The 23,704-nt window shown below is 36.1% G+C and overlaps 1 protein-coding gene across 8 annotated transcripts in view; it reads left to right on the forward strand.

Moving 5' to 3' along the window:
* The window catches only part of Dmd (dystrophin), a 2,621,826-nt gene that overhangs the window by 2,245,425 nt on the left and 352,697 nt on the right, over positions 1-23,704 (forward strand). For all 8 annotated transcript variants that reach the window (XM_029534042.1, XM_029534043.1, XM_029534037.1 and 5 more), the window contains exon 60: positions 18,829-18,975. In XM_029534042.1, the coding sequence (XP_029389902.1) occupies positions 18,829-18,975 (147 nt within the window). The remainder of the gene's footprint in view (positions 1-18,828; positions 18,976-23,704) is intronic.

The following is a 23,704-nucleotide window of genomic DNA, read 5'->3' on the forward strand; positions in this document are numbered from 1 at the left end:
GAGGGTACATATTTACATATAAAACTAAATATACACATAGGGAGAAAATAAAGACCCACTGTGAGGGGTAAGAAGGAATCATAGCTGTAGTGATTGACAAAAAGGATTTTTTTCCGAAAGCAGTGCAATAGTAAATGATATTAGGTACCAATTACAGTGTTAGGAATTATTGCATAGGTGAGTGGTTTATGGGATAAATATGATTTTTAAGTCTTTAAATTTGTTTTAAGATTAAGTGAGAAATATTAAAAACAAAATTTTCTGTTGTTCTGACATTTTAAAGAATGAAGGCTTCTATATCAAAGGAATTCGAGTTATCAATGCAATTGAAATAGTCAGGGTATAACCAAATAAGATGTTTATTCATTAACTGAATTATTTGAATTATTCACAGTAAAACATTTAAAGAAGCATTGATTTTTCTAATTGTTTTTAAAAATTGATCCACATATTATTGTTAGGCTTTTGCTTGTAAACTTTATTATTTATTAAGTTTCCACAGTATTTTCAGCCCTAAACTGTCAAGTTCTCTTAATCAGAATTATTCTGGAACACTGATTTCTATTTTCTTTTAAATAATTGATTGTCATGGGGAATATATTTTCTTTGTTGTATTTAGAGCCTGTAAGTCCTGTTTAAGACATGATTGTTTTCATAATTTTTCTTCTCTGCAATTCTGTATCATTTTAGATCCAGTAAACTCATTTTTAATTTCACCTATCAAAAATTCAAATTTTATCATCATGATCTTAATGTGACATGAGCAAATTAGTGAACAGAAGGAATTTAATTTTAAGGCAGTTTATTAAAAAGTGATCAAATTGAAACAAAAGTAAATAAGGGCCATTAGCAATATGCTGCTGTGGTTTTTAGAACCAATGTCAAACTACACTCATTTGCTTTTATTTATTTATTTTCTTACCTTGAAGCAATTTAATCCAATTTGAAATTATACATTGCTATTAAATAAAATATATTAAATATAATTAAGTAATTTTCATTCAATTGCCACTTAAATCTTTTATCTGTCTGTAATCAACAAGGCTACTTGGAATGACATGTAGCTGCCTCTCCCATAGTTTGCCTCTTGGCTATTGAGATTCACATATTTCTAATAAGAGAAGGGATTATTTTGATCTACAAACTCACAATGCTAGAATTATCATAAGAATTATGTGGTGTTTTCTACTCATCCAATATACAGTAAAATGAAAAGAGTGTGGGCTAAATTGTATGGGATCCCATTCCCGAGACGAAAAAGTAAGAGAATTAGCCTCTCCCAGGCATGAGTCCTTTTGCTGGTTGTTCATTGCTGAGCGGTCATTATATATATATATATATATATATATATATATATATATATATATATATATATATAATGTGTGTGTGTGTGTGTGTGTGTGTGTGTGTGTGTGTGTAAAAATAATAATTGAAGCAAAAAAACAGACTATCAAATTGATAGTTGGGAAACATGAGAGAGAACACATCAACATATGGTCCTTTGCTCTTGATAGCTTACAGACCTTTGTAATGCCCTTGATATTTTGTAATAACGTTCAAAAGAGGGCTTCTCTTTGGCTGCATGAGTGACTCAACTGACAAACATGTTTCTGTAAGCTTAGTATGCATGACCAGGCTTAAAGAAGTTTCACACAAATGACACGAAACCTGATGGATTCTTTTTTTTTTTTTTTCAATTTTTATTAGATATTTTCTTCATTTACATCCCAAATGCTATCCCGAAAGTCCCCTATACCCTCCCCCGGCCCTGCTCCCCTATGCACCCACTCCCACTTCTTGGCCCTGGTGTTCCCCTGTACTGGGGCATATAAAGTTTGCAAGACCATGGGGCCTCTCTTCCCAATGATGGCCAACTAGGCCACCTTCTGCTACATATGCAGCTAGAGACATGAGCTCTGGGGGTACTGGTTAGTTCATATTGTTGTTCCACCTATAGGGTTGCAAACCCCATCAGCTCCTTGAGTACTTTAGCTCCTCCATTGGGGGCCCTATGTTCCATCCAATAGATGACTGTGAGCATCCACATCTGTATTTACCAGGCACTGGCATAGCCTCACAAGAGACCGCTATATCAGGGTCCCTTCAGCAGAATCTTGCTGGCATGAGCATTAGTATCTAGGTTTGGTGGCTGATGATGGGATGGATTCCCGGATAGGGTAGTCTCTGGATAGTCCATCGTTTCATCTTAGCTCTAAATTTTGTCTCTGTACCTGTATCCTTCCATGAGTATTTTGTTCCTTATTCTAAGGAGGAATGAAGTATTTATGGACATATTTTTGAAGACATCAAATCATATTTGTACTTGGAAGAAGATGACAAGGAAATGTATTAATATTTAAGTATAACAGATTTTAGTTGAATATGTTCCACTATTTTAATAAGTATATTTGTCTAATGAATTTTTTCTTAAAAAGTATATGAATACATTAAATAGACAATAAATATTTACACATTTGTGTAATGAGTAATTGATTCATCATTTGCATAGGTTTAACTAGATGTCATCATGATAGCAGTTATCATAATGGACTGAACAGGATGTGAATTTTGATACTGTCTTAAGGTGAGATCAGAGAAATCAAAGTATTATCTTGTAAATGTGGGTCTTCAGTTACATGTTGAGAAAGAAAAAAAATTGGGTTAATGCTCAGTTCAACATACAAGTATGTTTATGCAGGTAGAACTAACAGCTATTAGTAAATCTGTAGTGCTAGCATTTGCACAGATGTGAATATTTAAGACTTTCTTTGCCGTCTCAGAATATACTGAAATAAAAGGGAACTATTATTTTAACAAGTTTACCAAAAAATTCATTTTATGCTTATTTTATTTGACTTTAAGCGGTTGCCTATCTTGCTTTATTGTTTCATTTGTAAGAAATAAGGTCATTTTGGAAAGGCTCAAAACACTAATTAAATTTAGGAATTATAATAAGCTTAAAGTAAAAGTGAATATTGAAGAACCTTTTATAATCCTTTTCATCCATTTTGCATATATTATTTTATCTGAATTCTTAGAAAATAGACATTTGTCTTCAGATCATTTGTGCTCTACCATTTCTAAGTTGATAATACATTTAATGTAAAATCAAATTCACCAAAAAAAATCTGATTTGTTTCAATAGTAAGTGCCTACCACATCAAACGAAAATTAAATGAAGATTACCATTATAAAACAAAGTCGGTGTAATATATTGTACAAGTATTCCATATCTTTAAATTAATCTAGTAATCATTCATACATACAGAGGTAGCCTTTCCTTAATTTGTGTTAGTGAGATAAAGCATTTCTTTTCACTAATTATATATGTAAACATATGCATTTCTTCACTTTTTGGTATTGTATTGGCAACATGTTACACCTTATACCTATGCATATATTTTGGGTTGGTATTTGTTTTTTCATAAACTTACATAACAATATAAATTGCTTATATAAAAAATGTACATAATAGTTAAGCTATACAATCACAAGGACTTGTGGGTGGATCTATCATCAGTAATTGAATATTCCTGACATATAACAGATATTCCATTCTACTTTTGGTATATATACATAAAAGTACACGGCAAAGTATTTTTTAATGTCCCAAGTTCCTTAAAGACTTGTTTATGAAGAAATTGTTTCCAGTTGCCACCATCCTGTTTCTGCCCATTGTTACTTTTTAACCTCTCTATACTTCATTGACATTTCCTCCATCTCTTTAGAAGACTTTAAGCTATAATGATACCCATGCCATTTTGTAGATGAAAATTGTCTCTTCAGAGGGGTATGGCTTTTCTGTTACTCCTTCTCTCTGGATAACTTCAATCTTCTTATTTACTCAGATATTCTCTCCTAATATGCCTCAGCATTTTTTTGCACTTCCTGGAACCTATGATACAATTTCTTCTAGCATGAATTATTTTTTTAAATTTTATCTTATGCATATGAATGTTTTGCCTGTGTTTCAGTTTTTCGAGACAGGGTTTCTCTGTGTAGCCCTGGCTGTCCTGGAACTCACTCTGTAGACCAGGCTGGCCTCGAACTCTGAAATCTGCCTGCCTCTACCTCCCGAGTGCTGGGATTAAAGGCGTGCGCCACCACGCCCGGCCTTGCCTGTGTTTCTATCTGCAGTGTGTGCATACCTGGTATCCATGAGGAGGCCAGAAGAGGGCATCAGATCCTGTGGGAACTCAGGTTGCTGATGGATAATAGCCACTGTCTGGGTGTTAGGAATCAAACTCAAGTCCTCTGCAAGAGCAGCACATGTTCTTGACTGCTGAGCCATCTCTCCACCCCATGCAGTTTAATAATATCTCACTAAATTTGTTGCTTTCTCTGCTAATGACTATGAGGCTATTAAGATTCCCCATATATAGATAGTATATACATAATCTATATATGTATATAAAATGAGTGTGTCCAACTGAATTACTGATTACACTGGACTCTAGGACATATGGAGGACATGCCATTCATTCCCTTCTGTAGAAAGTTAGATTGTCTACTCTCCAAAAGCTAGTTAAATGAATGCTGATTACAATCATGGTTTAAGGAAATGCTCAAAATTCATTTTTATGACAATTCCTTACTTCATAGTTTGAGTTATAAAAATTATGTTTAAAGATGCATTATGGTTTTCTATCTATTGTTTAAAGTCTGATTATATATCTGTTTTTCTATTACACACCCTTTGTTTTCATGTGTCAGTATCATACACAGTGTTTAGTTCAAGAAGACCTTACTTTACATAGTAGAATAGTGAAGAAAGCCAGGTTATTCTGGAATAATGTAAAGAGTCAGCTCTAAAGAGGTACCCTCCCAAGATATGATTGTAGCTTGTGGCTCTGCAAAGAATATACTTATTATCCTCTCCTTCATATAGTATCCCTAAGGTTAGCCAAACTAGGTCTTGTGTGACTTTCTATTTCTGGTATTTTCAGCCACTATATTTAACTAGCCATATGTAGTGTAAAAGAAAAAAGAATATGTTGTAACTGCTTACTCCTCTTTAAAGCAATATTGAGATGCCTTTGTTATTTTCCCTTCTGACATAAGACCATTGCTTGGGAAATATTTGTAAGTGACCTTTGTTACAATCTAATAGTTAATGATTTCTTGGATCATAGTGTTATTTAGTCACTTTCTTTACTGGAAAACCCTAAAATGATCAAGAGTCGGGGAGAGTTAGAGAGAAAATAACTGGGATGTGAGGAACCCACTAGCAGCAGAGGATGAAAACCAGAGTTTCAACCAGCATGGAAAATCTCTGTCTTCAAAAGTACCTCTTTGGACAAAGTAGAGGACGTCATACTTCTTTTAGAAGACCAGGTCAAGGTCTACCAATTCAATCAGAAAACCCAGGTTTAATTTAAATTGGATTTTATTAAACAACTCTACATACTGACCCTGGATTATTTTATTCGAATTTTTATTAATTTTTTCTATCACTTTGTTAAAGTAGCTGCCAATCCAGGTATGTTCATGCAGGCCTGCAATCCCAGCCTTGGGAGGAGACTGAAACAGGAGTGTTGCCACAAATTCAAGGTCAGCATGATCTACATAATAAGCTCTAAGCCAGGATGGGCTAAAATTGGCTCAAAACAACTAAAAATATATATACTTTAGAGGGTGCACCATGTTGTATCAGCAGCATATATTGTATGTCCCTTTAAAACATCACTCAGTCTTTTTTCCCCTTGTTTCATTTTAGGAAATAATTCCCACTTGAAACCAAAATGAAGAATTATATTTTTAATAAAGAGGCAGCAATGCTTTGGACAATGGCCCCTAAACATGTTTCCAACATAAAGTCAACTGGTAGCCTTAAAATATGGTTATGAATCTCAAAGCAAATAATCAGGTTTCTTATCAGATTTATATAGCCAACTTTTTACATGCAATTTGACAATAAGTGTTCATCTACAGTGGTAGTAATTAAGCAAAAATGTACAATTCTCTAGAGATTTGTTTGTTTGCTTGTTTGTTTGGGGATAGGGGATAGCACTTAGAGCCTTGCACGTTTTCTACTACTATACTAACTCTCCAGCACTTGCTCATTCTCTACTACACAAGTATTGACAATTTTCATATGCCAGTTACAGAAATAGCCTGTGGGAAAAATGCATAGAGTTGCCTTCCCTTTATGTGCTTTCGGATCTTGGGAAAGAAGTGCTAGCAAATAAACAGGCAAGTAAACACTTATTTGGAAATTGAGGAGTAGATTGGGGAAAGTGAGAAAACTCAGAACCCTTATGCTATGTTGAACAACCTATAGTCTTGCTATGGTGGTAGCATTTAGGCAGGATCTAAAGTAAATAAATAGAAGCCAGCTAGACAACAGAAATGTTCAACTCCAAGCCTGGGGAACTGTATGGGTCACAAAGTCAAGAATAAGCTTTGTTATACCAACCCTGGCCATATACTACAAAGATGCTCTACCATACCACAAGGAAACTTGCTCAACTAAGTTCATAGCAACATTATTCATAATAGTGAGAAACTGAAAACAACCTAGATGTCCCTCAACTGAAGAATGGATAAAGAAAATGTGGTACATTTACACAATAGAGTATTACTTAGCGATTAAAAACAGGGACATCATAATATTTGCAGGCAAATGGATGGAACTAGAAAAGATCATCCTGAATGAGGTAACACAAACCCAGAAAACAAACATAGTACATACCCACTTATAAGCAGGTATTAGTCATAAAGTACACTATAACCATGCTGCATTCCACAGACCTAAAAAAGCTAAATAAAAAAAAAAGGCCCAAGGTAGAGTGCTTGAATCTCACTGAGAAAGTGAAATAGATTAGACATCGGAAGGTGGGCGGAGGGAGAGGACTGGGTGGGGAAAGCCGTAGGGATAGGAACAGGGCAGATCAAGTTGGGGAACTATAGAGGAGGAGAGTATTAGAAGAGATAACTGGAATGGGGGCCATCAATGGAGTGAGCTAGAAAGCTAGGAAAATGGAAACTCCTGGGTATGAGGGTCTATGAGGGTAACCCTAGCTAAGACTCCTAGCAATAAGGGGATATGGAGTCCGAAATAGCCATCTGCTGTAACCAGGCAAGATTTCCAAAGGAGAGATTAAGGCAACAACCCAGCTACAAAATTTTAGACCCACAATTTGTCCTGCCTACAAGATGTCCAGGGGTAAACAAGGAAGAAGATATTGAGAGGATAGTCAACTAATGACCGGCCCAGTTTCAGACCCATGCCACAAGGAGCCCACCCTGACATTATTAATGATGTTCTGCCATACTTGCAGACAGGAGCCTAGAAGAATTGTCATCAGAGGCTTCACTCAGTCACTGATGGAAGCACATGCAGAGAACCATAGCCAAATATAAGGCAGAGCTCATGGAATCTTGTGGAAGAGAGGGAGGAAGGATTGTAGGAGCAAGAGGGATCAAGAACACCAAAAGATAGGGATTTGTAGAGACTAAACCAGGAACCAGAAAGTATGCATGGGACAGACCTAGGTCCTCTGCACATATGTAGCAGTTGTGCAGCTTTGTCTTTGTGTGGAACTCCTAACAATGGAAGCAGGAACTATCTCTGTCTCTGACTTCACTGCCTCTCTTTGGATCCTTTTCCCCTAACTGCCTGGTCTATACTCAATAGGAGAAGATGTACCTAATATTACTGCAATTTGATGTGCCAAGGCTAGTTGATATCCATGTGAGGACTCCCCAATTCTGAGAAGAAAGGAAAGAAGGATAGATGGTGGAGAGGAGAGGGGAGCAGTAGTGACTGGGAGGAGAGGAATGAGTGGAAGCTATGATCTGAATGTAAAGTAGATGAATAACACAATAATAATGACAATGATGATGAAGAAGGAGAAGAAGGAGAAGGAGAAGAAGGAGGAGGAGGAGAATGAAGAGATGGAGAAGGAGGAGAGGAAGAGGAAGAGGAAGAGGAAGAGGAAGAGGAAGGAGGAGGAGGAGGAGGAGGAGGAGGAGGAGAAGGAGTTGTTTTGTTGTTTGGTGAGGTTTCAGAGCTTGGCACCTGTCAAGTTCTTGTTATAATAGAAGTGTTCAATTCACAGGCCCACCTCAGACTACTGAATAATAAACACTGGGTCAACCCCAGTAGACTCTTGGTAACAAGCCCTCAGCATGATGATGTGCTGAATTAATTGATAATCATTGTGATAAACTGATATTTTGAGCCATGTAGAGGAGTAAAGGAAAACAATTGTATCTCTACTTAGCAACAATAGTAGAAAGAAATGTTATGAGGATTATGAATGTCTGCAAGGACGAAAAGCTTATCAAATGGCAAGGGTTAGTTCAGCGTTGAAGACCAGTCCTAGCATGCATTAAGTTCTGCGTTCCATCCTCAGCCCTCAAACTAAAAGAACACAAGAGCTTGTTAAGCAAAAAGCTAAGATCTGTGTACAACTTCTGCATTTGGAGATGAATGTCCTTGTGGTTGATAGTTTTAATATGTTTAATTTACTCATTGGAACTTGCACACACATGGGGTTTAAGAGATGCTTCAGCAGTTAAGAGTACTTGCTGCTCTGCCAGAGCTGCTATTGCAGCTCACATCACCAGGTCCAGGACATACACCACATTTTTGTCCTCTGAGGGCACCTGTACACACACACACACACACACACACACACACACACACACAGAGAGAGAGAGAGAGAGAGAGAGAGAAAGAGGGGGGGGGAAACAGAGGCAGAGAAGAGTTACACACTAAATTAGTTTAAAATTAATAATTAAATCATTTTTAAAATTTAAAAATAAAATTTTATGCATATATTCAATGTGTATGGATCGTATCCACCCCTACTCTTCTTTCCAACTCCGCTGAGTTACCTACCCCAACACATCTGCCCAACTTAATGTGTTTACTTTTTATAACTCACTGAATTGAATTAGTGCTGCCCATTTAAGCATGGATGTAAGGCTGTCTATTATGGCATGAGCCACCTACTAGTGACCACACCCTGAAAGAAGTGACTTTTACCCTTCCCTCAGCAGCCTTCAATTATCAGTAGCTTCTCAGTGATTGATCCTTGTAATGGTTTATAAATGATTACTTACTTTAAATATGTTAGTAAATTTCATTAACTTCCACTTGCTTATGTGTCATCACATATAATTAAAATTTCTCAGAAAGAAAATACTGGCTTTCCCCCCTATTTCTTTAGCAGCCTAAAACATGGCCTGTTTAAATGATTTGTTTATACTCATTAGAAACCCTTTTATTTTAATTGTGCATATTTTGCAATTAGCCTCTGTAAAACCATCATGAACTACCTTTTTTATTAGTTTTAATTGTGTCATTAGAAAACTGTAGAAAGCTTAAAATGGCTTTGTTTATTTGTTTAGCTTGTTTGTTTGCTTGCCTTTTTTATAACAGAGAAATAATTAGCAGTCATACTTAAGACACCAGAATTAAGTTTTCAAGGAAATTAAAGTAACTAAGATTTTCAGCTTGCCTTTTTTAAGTTAAGACCTGGGAAAAACTGGGAGTAGGGATATGACTTGGAGGCTAGATGCTTATACTGTGAATATGAGTACCTGGGTTTGGGTCCTCAGTACTCATGTTAAAAAGCCTGGTGTGACAATGCATGTATGTTACTCCAGTATGGGGTAGGCAGAGACAGGAGGATCTTGGGAGCTTGCTAGACAGCCAGCCTATTGGAAAAACCAAGCTCCAGGTTCACTGAGCAACCCTGTCTCAAAAGGTAAATTGGAGCTATTATAGATGAAGATGCCTGATGCTGATCTCTGGGTTTCACATGTGCCATCACAGGTGACTTTGACCTCTTACACTTGTACATATACACATGCACTGTAAACCCAAAATGAAAAATAGCAAACTAGTTAAAGTCTTTCCTCTATGATCAGTCTTGTCCTATTCCTCATTCTGAAGTTACACTGTTAAATTTGGAGAAATGCCTCAGTGTTTAGGAGCACTTGAAGAGCTTTCAGAGGTCCTGACCTCATTCTACACACCAAAATATTCCAGTTCAAAACATCAGAGAATCCAGTGCTCTCTTCTGTCCTCCATAAGCATCATTGTATCCATACAAACAAAATTACATAAAAATAGACCTATTTTGTTAGCTAGAGTTTCTCTGTGTAAGTTGGGACTTGCAACATAGACCACGCTAAGCTTGACTTCATAGAGCTCTGCCTCTGCCTCCCAAGAGCTGCAACTAAAGGCATGAACACCACACCCAGCAGTAAACCTTTTTAACAGTATTTTTAAAAAGAAGGTTGCTAATAAATAGCAAATCTATTCAGTCTTTTGTTTTAAAGACACTGAGTTTAAGGCTTCACTGAAGTTTCCAGGACATGGCAGATGAAGAAATTATCGGTTGCTACAAGAGCATCACAAGTTCATATCTATAATCTATATCGAGGCACCATCTCAAATTGTAATTAATGAACAAATTGAAATATTTAAAAGAGCATTTTCTTTTTGGATGTAGATTATTTTCACTAGCATGAGAATAAGTAAATGATCATTTCTCTTTTGTAAAAATATTGGTTCTCTGTGCAGAAACTTGAAGAAGTTCAGCAGTCAAATGATGTTACTCTAATGTCACAAATTTGGAATCAGGCTGAGTCTGAGAAGAACAGTTAAAATATAATTGTTGATAATTGCTTGGAAAATAAAGAACACAGAATGTTATTATGCCAACAAATTTTACATTTTTTCTTTAACCTCCCCTAAATCATCCTTATTATGCTGTATCTAGGTCATTAATTTTTATTCTGTTTCATTATTTATGTACTTATTCCGTTTGCTTGTCAAAAGTTACCATGCCCAAATATGAGAGTTTACAATTTTTTTTTGAAAACTGAATGCAAGCAAGACAATGAAAGTACGTATTTTGCCTTCAGGCTACCACGATAAAAATGGATACTGGGGTGGAATGCAGTTGTATTTCTATTTTTTTAATCCATGCTACTTTGGCATAATTTATTGTCAAGAAGGTCTATACCAAAGACAAATGTGATTACTTAAGACAGAGCATTGTGTTCATGTAGTCTGCCCACTAACTCATCTGTCATAGCTTCGAGATGTCCTTCTGCATTTAGAAGAAACAAAGAATTCAACATTATAGAGAGATAATTTATCCCTTTTGTTGAAACTCTGAGGCAACCTCATAGCATTAGAAAAGAGAATTCATGTGAGAAAGATCTTGGGGTGTGGAGATGGGCAGAAAAATGTGCTTGAGGTAAAAGAGAATGGGTAATTAGACAAACTTAGTAGATATAGTGACTGCTGTAAGTAGTCTAGACAGATTCCTTAACTGACCTGATGTACCCCTTCCTTCATATCTCTGAATGTTTGATGCTAAAGGCTCAGAAGAGAATCCTTTTCCAAAGAACTTCCCTCAACCAAAAGGAAAAACTTCTACCCATCTTATTTCTCTTAAGATCATAAGGGGTTAAAAAAAAAGTAGTCCCTTTGTCTCAACATGTGTCCCAGGAAGGCCTGATTTGTGCATCAAAGCTTCTGGAGACTAAGCTCAGACAATATCTTTCTTGTCTTTCTTCCTGTTTCTCTCACTATCCTTCGTGACCTAGGACAATGGGCATCATAAACTAGCTCAGTTGCTTGGGAACCATGCTAAGTGACAAACAACTCAAGAGGAAAGATGCCAGTGGTCTTTCATCCTGATGCATTCCATTAAAGACTTGTCTGTACCTCACCATCTGTTCTATTGTGGTTGGTCCAATAAAATTTGAGGGTATCATTCCATGCAGATATTTAAGAAATCTCCATGGGCCTGACAAATCAGGGATCAATTTTTGACTCTCTTGGCAGTATTAGTATGGTACAGAGAGCTCGAAATACTGAAGCCACAAAAACATCTCAGCTCTACCTGCCCTTAATTCCTGGGTAGCCAGACATAGTGAGAACTTCTCTGAGCCTTTAATGAGAGCAGCAGATAAATTCCATAATAATCTGTGTTTGTGGACCTGATTTTTCTCTCCTCTTCTATAGCTTTCCATATCCAGTCCCAGAATCCTGAGACTTTATCTAAAACCTCATGTGTTCAGGCTATTTTTTTTCACGGTCTTGCTTCACAAACATTTGTTCAGTAAGGTTTTTCTCGTAGACGAACAAAATATAGTTAGCTGCTCTTTCATTTCTTAAGTAGTATTTGCAATACAAATGTCTCTGTATAGTATAGGAAACACTAAAGTGATACTTCATTGTTTGACTCAACTCATTTTGAATTCCTAGTAAAGTCATACAGGACCCCTACAGATGATCATGTTGAAAGTTTACAAGGTTGAATGCCTTAAGAAGAGATTTGTAGACTTTTGTTAGTACTATTTATTCATAAGTAAAGTTGTACATATATGTATAAGCTATTTGCATATATAAGCTAGGCAAATATATGATATATATATGTATGTATATCATCTACATATATATAAATAGAGAGCTTTTTGAGCACCCCAGGCGTTCCTTTTCCTTCTGGATTATTTGTACAGCTACTCCTGCTATGGCCTCTCTTATATTATCTTGAACATCCACAACTGACACTTCTATTTTCACTACATCTACAAGCCTCATCTTGCTTCACTTTCGTTCTAATCCAGTTTAGATTCCACAGTCTGTATTTCAATCACATTCTGTCTAAAATTGAAATGCCCTTATCCTTAAGTATTTGTGCCACAATCATCTGACAAAACCTTAAACACGGATCAACTGTTTTCTCCTTTCTCGAAGGGAACATTGTTGGAGAAGGGAATTAGAACAGATTGATTCTGCTAAAACATTTTGATCCTCAGCCTCAAATGGGCTCTCTGTGCTATCTGGCAACCTCGCTGCATTTCATAGGTCAACTCCCTCTCACAATCTCTATCAAAACTAGTTCAGATGTTCCCACTTAGCCTTCAGTCCTCTTCAAATTCTGTGAATATTCATTACACAACATGCATTGCACACTATGGCTAGTCTGTTGCTTCCCAGTTTCACAGAATAAACAAAGGCTCTTGGAATAAAATTCCAGGGGCTGGAGAAATGGCTCAGTGGAGATGAACACTTACTGTGAAAGCAAGTAAACCTGAGTTTGGATTCCCAGCACTCACACAGATGCCAGCCTGTAACCAGAGTGCTGGGAAATAGAGCCAGGCTGGTATCAATGCCAAACTCCCTTGCCAAAATACTGAGCTTCAGGTTCAGTGAGGGAGCCCTCACAAGGAACAGACAGATAACAATAAAAGAAATTTCCAACATCATCTTCTGCCCTCTATATGCTCATGTTTGGTTTTATAACATACACACACCACTCTCTCAAATTACTCTTATCTTCTAAAGTGACTTTCTATATCTTAGAGCAGGAAGAGCCTCTTAGCTGTCGTTAAAATTGCTCCCTCAAAAATGACATTTCCTTGATAGGAGAAAATTCCTTTCTTTCTTCATAAAAGTGGTTGATGACCATAATTCCAAACATACTTGAGAAAATTCTTAACTACATAAAGATAAGCAAAACATGATAGAAAATATAATTTTATAAAAGTAAAACTTGACATATCAAAAATATATCATTTTAAATCAGTACTTTGTATCTCTAATCAGACATTTAATGAAGTGAAAACTCCACCTGCATTAAACTAGTCATAATAAAATTGTCTTGGTTTGCTCTTTCATGGAGAATATATTCCAGATGTTAAAGTGGTTCAAAGGAATCAGTAGTATGATGGCTCTCTTCTATATTTTTTCACTATTTCCAAACTAGAATAAAACCTAATGGAGTAGTGTATGATATTGGCCAGAGGTAACTGCAGTTTTTGACATTTTATGTGCAGTATTTCATAGTTTAAACATAAATTAATGTGTATAATATTAAAATTCCTAATAATTGAAGTATATTTAAACTTACTGTTGGATCTATTTAAATAATGTAGTGCTTATATTCACACCTTGTATAGTATAAATAGTTCCTTTCTCTATTGCCGTGACAAAATATCCTGACAAAAGGAAGAAAAGGTTTCTTATGACTCACAGTTCAAGGGTACTGTCCATCATCACAGACAAGTCAAGGCAGCAGGGGCTGAATGCAGCTACTGAACTGCTACTTTATCAACAGACCTCTCCCAGTCACAATTTCCATGTTCTAACCCTATATTTTCTCCTCTCTCTCTCTCTCTCTCTCTCTCTCTCTCTCTCTCTCTCTCTCTCTCTCTCTCTCTCNTCCCAAATGCTGCCCCCCACTTCCCAGTTCTCCCTTTACAAAGTCCTTCCTCCATCCCCATTCCCTTCTCCTCTGTGAGGATTGGGAGGGTGAATATCCCCTCATTCTGGCACTCTGGCACCTCAAGTCTTTGCAGAATTAGCTAAGGAAGAGGAATTGTGTACTACAGGCCAACATGGGGTACATCGCTATTTCAGGTTAGCTTGTGATTCATAGGGAGACCCTGACTCATTAATATTAATAATAGTTATTATTATTAATTAATAATTAAATAAATAAAAAGACACTTAAAGACTTTTGTCAGGCTGGTAAGATGCTTCAGCTAGTAAATAGATTTATTGCCAAGCTAATAATAATATCAAGTATAGAAATCTACAAGTAGTAAAATAAGCTATGAGCGATGTTCCCTCTTCTGATTCAGTTAAGAACTGTAGATGAGCAGTTAATGCAAAAACATGGTTAAATAGGGATCACATTAAAAATATTGCTTAAACATTTTTTTTTTAATTTAAATAAAGTCTTCCTGTTGTGTGAAGACTCTGAGTTAATATCAACTAACCGAAGTCCTCGGTAAGACACACTTGTAACATAATCTGTTTGATTTCCAGACTTGGTGTAGAAAAATTGCATCAGAAAATATGGGACGCATTCTGACCTCAGACTTTTAAATTCTAAAAGTTACTTTCCTAATTTTTGGATGTAGTCTCATATACACTTACCTACTTGACAATTATCTTTTTCTTTGTGAAGCAACTTTGCAGAGGATTTAATCTGATTTTTCAAGATATTGTCGCTTTTTTTTTTCTTAAAATGAGCACTTCTTTGATTTTGGAAATCACTAAATAGTCATTTTAGTGTTGATGAAAGCCGGTTTGCAGATATATATACAAAATATAACTGTAATGTACAAGCAACTGACATTTAATCTAATGAGAGGAGAGGGGTCACCCATACAACAGATAGTGTATTTTTACATACTTGTATATCACTTTAGGGAACATCGGCTATCATTACTAGAAAGGGGGGAGTGTAAGGATATACTGCAAAGTTTAGAGGAGAATGGTATATTTTAGAAAGGAAAATCAAAGAGTGAAGAGTACTGGAGCTTAGTTCTTAACGTCTTTTCAACTCCAAAATAGTAATTCAGCATTGTTCTTTGGGTTTGGGAAGAGAACATAAAAATTTAAATATTAGAATCAAAGCATTGGAAATTGTCCACTACATATTGTGAGTGAAGGTTACATATGTAATAACAGAGAAATTGAACACATCCTTACCATAGAGACATCCTGACCTAGCCATGTTCACAATGGTTCTTATTTCCCTTTAAAGTCCATACGTTTATATCTGATTATTTGAAACCTGGTTGTACTCTGTAACTAACCATCATCATCATCTTTGCCCAGGATTCTACTCCAACATTTCAGAAATCTGTTTTGTGACCTTTCTATTGCACAAAATAAAATAATTATGAATTATTTTTGAGACACAAATATTCATATATGGATATTAATAGCCTTTCTACCTAGGCACTTAGTACAGATTCTTTTAAAAGATATATTTCTTCATAAGGAAATGAACAAGTTTTTACTTGCAACTTCTATAAAACATTTTTAGTGTGATTCCAATGTCATTCCACCAATAGAATGTTTAATAAATGTGTATGTTGTAGGAGTTTTATATTTTATATAGCAAATACCATAAAAAATTACTCTGTTGCAGGGCATAGTGCCGCACGCCTTTAATCCCAGCACTTGGGAGGCAGAGGCAGGGAGATTTCTGAGTTCGAGGCCAGCCTGGTCTACAGTGTGAGTTCCAGGACAGCCAGGGCTACACAGAGAAACTCTGTCTCAAAACAAACAAACAACAAACAAAATTACCCTGTTAACATATGTAGTTTAGAAGTGTCTATCCTGTTTTTGAGGTGGTAAATTCCTCACTAAGTTCATGAGACTTTCACCACTCCACAGGAAATCATGTGTTTTAAATATATTTTTCATATTTCTTTGTTATTTTCTCATACATCACAACCACAGCCTCCCCTCCCTCTTCTTCTAATCCTTCTCACATCCCCTCTCCTCCAGATCCACTGCTCCTGTGTTTTTCTTAATGACCACTTCCAGGGACTAAACCACCAACCAAAAAGTACACATGGTGGAACTTGTGGCTCTAGCTGCATATGTAGCAGAGGATGGCCTAGTCAGTCAGCAATGGGAGCAGAAGCCTGTGAAGGTTCTATGCCCCAGTATAAGGGAATGCCAGGGCCAGAAAGCAGGAGTGGGTGGGTTGGGGAGCAGGGAGAGGGGGATGGGATAGGGGGTTTTCAGAGGGGAAACCAGGAAAGGGGATAACATTTGAAATGTAAATAAAGGAAATATCTAATAAAAAAAAAAAGCTGAAGGTGCTGGGCATGGTGGCATGTACCTTTAATCTTAGTGCTTGGGAGATAGAAGCAGGCGGATCTCTGTGAGCTAAAAATCAGTTCAGTCTGCATATTGAGTTCTAGACTACCCAGGTCTATATAGTAAGAATCTGTCTCAACAAATTAAAACTTTAAGTTTGCTTTGTAGAAAAAAAGTAGTGCTGCTGTGAATCTGAGGCCAGTTTGGGCTATAGAGTAAGACCCTATCTTAAAACAAAACCTTTATGTTTAAATTATTCCTCTGTCAATGACCCTCACTTGGGAGTTCATTTTCATTTTTCCTGAGTAAATCTACATTTTCTCTGCTAAAAATTCAATGGAGTGATTGTCCTGCTGCATTTCATCTGAGAACTATTTAAGTGTCTTATACTCTCTGTAATGCCATATGGTATTTTTTTTCAGGTATTCAGGTTGATTTAAGAGGATAATGCCATCCTTCTCTTGATTGTACAAACCATCTTTCATTTAGAATCAGAAGAAATGCAAGGGATATAGATGAGGCTATTACAAACGTTTTTATCAAAACAGTGAACACCAGACAGGGAAATAATACCTCCCAGATCAAGCAAGTCAGAGAGAGTCAAGTCAGTGATGCTGTCCTTGTGCACAGACATTACATTACATTACATTTCATAAACTGTTCTCCTAAGTGAGGGAGTTTGTCCCTTAGATGTCACTCATTGGAACATTTGGTTACCATGCATCATGTTAAAGATCCATAAATGCCAACTCGATAGGGTAGCTATGATGCATGATAATATCCTCTGCATATCTACATAGAGTTCTGTTCAACAGATCCTTATGATACATCCCATCAGAAACTGCTGCTTTCCAGCTTCAGAGACAGCCAAGAATCCCATGGGAGCCTTCAGAAGTCTCTACAACAAGGACTAAAATACCATGAGAGCAGAAAGTCATCCTAGGCTGACAAAATACCCTCCTTACTAAGAGAAATTATTTATTATGTAGTGGCTACACAATATGAATGCACTCTTATGAGTCACTGTATCTTTTCATTTAAAAATCATAATCCATTTCTGCTTTATATATAGAATTTAAAATCTAGCAGCATTTTATTTGTCCTGTACCTTTTTCATGTAGAATTTTTTTTGGCCAAGTTATGTAATGTGGTAATTAAAAATATATACTCTGAAGTAGGCAAATCCAAATATGTATCCCAGGTTACAACCATTTTTACCCATAGGACTTTAGCACTTAATATTTAACATCTTCAAGTTTACTTTCTCAAAGATAAAATGAAAATGCTTCAAGTAACAGTTTCATGGGGAGAGGCATGTTATAACATGCTATACTAAGGAAGTGATCAATATAATTATTTATCCATTACTAAACGTGCACTGCTGAAATACAAATACACCATAGCATATTAGTCTACTCAGGCATCCATTAAAAAAGAAAATAGCATAAACCTAGTGACATAGATACAGCAGAAATTTAGTTCTGTCTGTTTTGGAGATGAAGTTTAAGTGACTACAAAATATGATGTCTGGTAAATGTCTAGTCATTCATTATAGACACTGCCTCTTGCTACTTCCTCACATAATCAAAGGTGCTAGCTAGATCTCTAAAGTCTTTTACAAAGGCACTGTCTTGGCTACTTTTCTATTGCTATATCAAGATGCCATGCCTAAAGTAACTTATAGAAGAAACAGTTTGTTTGGAGATTTGTTTCTGAGGGTGAGTGTATGACCATCATAGCTAGTAGCATGCCAGCAAGAAGGCATGATGATGGAGAAAAATAGCTGATAACTCACATCTTATCCACAAAAAAGAGGAGGAGAGAGTCAGATAGAGCAAAATGGGAATGACAGCTTTGAAAACCTCATAATCCATCCTCAGTGACACACCTTCTCCAAAAGGCCACACCTTCTAATCTTTCCCAAAAAGTTCCACCAACTTAGGGCCAAGCATTTAAATACATAAGCCTATAGAAGCCATTCTCATCCATACTACTCACAGACACTTATTTCAAGATGTGCTTATCAAAGAGGAGTACCTTCTAATGTCCTTGCCACAGAGCTTACAGTTTATGCATTAATAGTATTGTTTTTAGCTTTTAAACATATGAACATGTTCAAATCAAAGAGTGAACATCGCTAAAAATTATACCCCAAACAGCATATGATGTCTTACAGTTCCAACATGTCTATATTCTTTGCTTTAATGTTTTATCTTCTAATTCACTCATAGGCACTGCGGGGAGAAATTGCACCTCTTAAAGAGAATGTCAATCATGTCAATGACCTTGCACATCAGCTGACGACACTGGGTATTCAGCTCTCACCTTATAACCTCAGCACTTTGGAAGATCTGAATACCAGATGGAGGCTTCTGCAGGTAGGCGTGCTATGAGCAATGCCACTCCTTGTTATAGTAAACTGCTTGTTTGTAAGGAACAATAAAAGTTGCTCATTTGTCCAAGAATGATGATAACTATTTTTAAATTCAGCTCTTGCAAGTCAGATATTCAGGTGGATCTCTGGACTTCTGGCTGGCTTGGGTCTACATAGTGAGTTCCAGGGGAGTCGGAGCTTTATACTGAGACCCTGTTTCAAACAAGTGTTCGTTTGATGTTCATAATAACAAGATGCTTGGTATTTCTTGATACATTTTTAATGTGACTACACTCAATTTCAGAAATGTCCAAAAGCAAGAGAGTGGTAAACCTCAGTAGAGGAAGTAAATTACTAGCAGATAATTCATTTGTGCTGTTGCTTGGATTCTAACAACATTCTTTCCTTTACAATTCTAATTGAGACAAGAGTCCATAGTATCATATAAAATTGCCTTAAAAGGACAAGTATTGCATTGTAAATCCACACAGAGAAGTTTTTTCATAGGTTTCCCGAGTGAAAATCGGGACTAGGTATGTGTTCCAGGTATCACTTACTTGCTGTGTCACCTTGAACAATTTACTGAGCCATTCTGTACTTTAGTCATTCTTCTAAAAGATAATAGAATTCTCTACAATGTTTTTGTTAGAATGAATGAGTCCCAATAATAAATGTAATAAGTCATTGAAACAGAATTTGCTCTACAGTACCATATACATCCTATCTCTTGGTGTTATTACAATTATTATTTGGTAATAATGGATTGGCTTGGGAATTTTACTAATTAGCTGTGTTGAGCATGATGCCATTTCACCTCAACAGTTGCCACTACAGTCTTCTCCAGCATAGTTACTATAGTGTTGAATGAGCTGATTCACATAGTTTTTTTTTTACTGATTATTTTATTTCTTTACTTTTCAAATATTATCCCCCTTTCCAGTTTCCCCTTCCACAAGCCCCCTAACCCCTCCTCTCTCCCCCTGCCTCTATGAGGGTGTTCCCCCACCTGCCCACTCACTCCTGCCTCAGTGCCATAGCATTCCCCTAGAATGGCATTTGGCTTACAATAAGAACACAAAATTGGCTGTTGTGATAGTGTATGTTCCCTCTTCAGAGAAACCTTAGACGTCTAAACTATAAAACTGGTTTAGCCATAAAATTAGAGACTCTTTTTCCCCCTTTCCAATTTCATAGGATATATATTACAAACTCCTGAGACTAGGAAGAAAACTGGGTTTGAAAGTATTTGGTCTCAAAGTTTTAATAATGAAAAATGATAAACCAGATTACTCTGCCACCAGAAGTCTATTTAAGAGTGTGATTGAAAGTTCAGTTAAAGAATTGCTTGATCTTTAATAAAAACAAGTTTCAAATTCCAGACCTCTTGAGATCTCATATAATTTAATTCTTCCATGATGGATAATCCTGAAATATTCGTATGGCATATTGTTATCTGTAGCATTGACTAAAGGAAGACAATACAGTTAAGTGATTCTATGCCTCTATATGTCTGTTGGCACCATGGTAGTTCAATACTGTTAAAAAACATCTTATCAGTTTCATCCTTAGCATATTTCTTCACTTAAAGCACATATAAATAAAGTAATGAGTATCTAAAGGCAACCAATATTCCCATTTGTTCCATATACATACTATTGGAATACATTTTTAATTTTCTTATAAGCAGTTGAGTGCTATATTTGTTTTTCAGAATGTAGAACAAGATTTGTAACAGATACATGTAAATTTAGGACAGAGGTCAAAAGACTGAATAATAGGAAAAACTCTTAAGAATCAGTGCCATCTACACCCATTTAAACCCAGCACTTGAGAAGAGGAGCACAGAGCCAGAGCTCTGGGAATTCAAGACCAGTCTGATATACTTAGTGACTTTTCTGGCAGCCAGAGTTACATACTTAGACTGCCTCAAAAAACAAACAAATAAACAAACAAATGAAAACAGGATCAATGCTCTATCTGCCTGGGGCTGTATCTCAATGGTAGAATGCTTACCCTACATGACTGTAGCTGGTCCTAGGTTATAGCCACAGCACTACAAAGTAAGCTTTCATGATCCATTCTAGTTGTAGGATTTATTCATTTCATTTATTTGTAAAGCTTGGGAAAATATTAACAGTTTAATTATCAAACAGGGACTTGATAGTAAATACGTTGAAATATATGAAAGAAGATGGTGGGCTGTGACAAATAAGAGTAGTAGTTATCATTGGATTAATATGTTAACACTTCTCAGCTACAATTCTGGTTTTTAAAATAAAACAACTCAATTTGTCTCAGGCCACATCCAGTTCATTTCTCTGATCCTGTACCTGGAAATCAAGAAAAGATACACACGACAAAATTTAGTTTAGAACCCATGGTGATGTTTCTTCTATTTATATCATAATACAGATGTGGCTAGTTGAAATTACATTAGTTCTTCTATAACTCTAAAACTTTTACCCTGAGGTCATAGAGACATAGCTTTCTGATATTAAACAATTTAATCAGTGTTTGGTTCATGCTTCTCTTTATATAGCAAATTTCATGTTTCTATTTTTTACCATAAACTTAAAAGATATTTCTAGCAGAAACCTGATGAGCTCAAGATTTTGGTTTGCACATAACTGTGTAAGTCAATTACACACTTTATTTAAGTTCACCATAATTCTAAAATGACTGCTATATAATCCTAGCCAGCGATAAATATGAGTAATTATTTAAAAAGGAAACATGGTAAATAAAAAAACTATATCCATGTTAATAAAAGTTTGTGGATGTACCCTTTCTGACATTTCTAAAAAAAACACAGTCTCTGTTGATTATTGGCAGGGTATGTGTGTCACAATTATATTAAAATTTCAAAAAATATTAATAAAATAAAACTAAAGAACATTATTTTAAGAAAACTAATACATCAAACAATTTTATTCAGTTACAGAATTAATGGCTCATTTGTAATATAAATATTCTGCACTTAGAAGAATGTAGGGAAAACATGAGAAGCTTGTGCTCACTAACATGGTTGCAGTATAGGTAGACAAAGAAATAATTTAGTCACTTATGGGGCTATATCTGTTGACAAATAGCACATTAAAATCTAGGTTCAAATTCACATTTCTTTCCTCCAAGACTGAAAAGTTGAAAACATAGTTGAAGTAGTAGAAAATGTAAGAAAATAAAATAGTTCTAAATTTGGGTAAAATATTCCAAGAGAAGGAAGAGAGAGCCCCATGCTATGAGACTTTACCTTCTTGGATATTAGACTATCCTGGGTTTAGTTACATGACAAATTCATTTTGTTTAAAAAAGGAAGCTAGACTTACATTTTAGCTGTACATAAGATCAGTGAAAATGCTTGAAGCATAAAAGTAAAATAGATGTGACCATCAATAGCAGAGAATAAATGTGTACTGCATAAATAGAAGTATGGTTGTAGAAGTACACAAATGGAAAAATAGAAGTACATGATACCATAGGTTTGCTTGTTTCGATTATATGTTGGAATAAAATCCTATTTCTTTGTCTTATGTTTTATTTTTATTAGATTTTTCTTTACTTACATTTCAAATATTATCCCCTTTCCTAGTTTCCCCTCCGAAAAATCCCCTATCCCCCTCACCCCTCCCCATGCTCACCAACCCACCCACTCCTGCTTCCTGGCCCTAGCATTCCCCTATATTGGGGCATAAAACTTTCACAGGACCAAGAGCTTCTCCTCCCACTGATGACCGACTAGGCTATCCTCTGCTACATATGCAGCTAGAACCATGGGTCCCCCCGTGTGTACTCTTTGGTTAATGGTTTAGTCCCAGGAAGCTCTGGGGGTACTGGTTAGTTCGTTTTGTTGTTCCTCCTATAAGGGCTGCAAACCCCTTCAGTTCCTTGGGTCCTTTCCTCTGTATTGGTCAGGCACCATGTGCATTGTTATGGATGTTACAACTTGGAGCTTTCACAGGTGCTGAACGTGCTGCTTTGTTACCTGTTCTCAGATAAGTTCCCACAATCCTTGCAACATTCAGATTATGTTTTATAAGCATGTATTATGATTATTCACTTTCACAAATAAGGAAATTGAGACCCGGAATCATGGCACAGACATAATCTCCTCGAGTGTAAACTGCTATGAGGCATAATCAGGTCTTCAGATCTGTTCAGTCATATTTCCTCTCATTACACTCCCATTAAACTTGGGACTAACCAAGCCATACTTTACATGTATTTTGGAGAAGGCAACTGTAGAGTGCTTGAAATTTTCCAAATGTGCCCTCTTTTTAAATAATTCATGGGTACATTAACTTTGAAATCTTTCTCTAACAAACCAATGAATTAATAAGTCCGGTTCAGTGTACCTTTAAAAATGACACTTTTTTCAAATATAAAATTTTAAAGTAATCTATTCTTATTGCCTTTACAACTTAGCAACTACATTAAAATCCACTGCAAATTATTTTAATAAGTCAACTCTTAAACTATAACCAGTCCTAATATTTAGTCAAGTACAAATGAATATCAAACCGAAAAGGCAAGAAAGTTCAAAAGAGAATCCTCCATTTTGAAGTAGTGAACATACAGTAAGAAGAATGGCCATTCATCAGCCACCAAACCTAGATACTAATGCACATGCCAGCAATATTCTACTGAAGTGACCCTGATATAGCGGCCTCTTGTGAGGCTATGCCAGTGCCTGGCAAACACAGAAGTGGATGCTCACAGCCAGCTATTGGATGGAA

Source organism: Mus pahari, chromosome X (genome assembly GCF_900095145.1).
Source record: "Mus pahari chromosome X, PAHARI_EIJ_v1.1, whole genome shotgun sequence".
Classification (NCBI taxonomy): domain Eukaryota; kingdom Metazoa; phylum Chordata; class Mammalia; order Rodentia; family Muridae; genus Mus; species Mus pahari.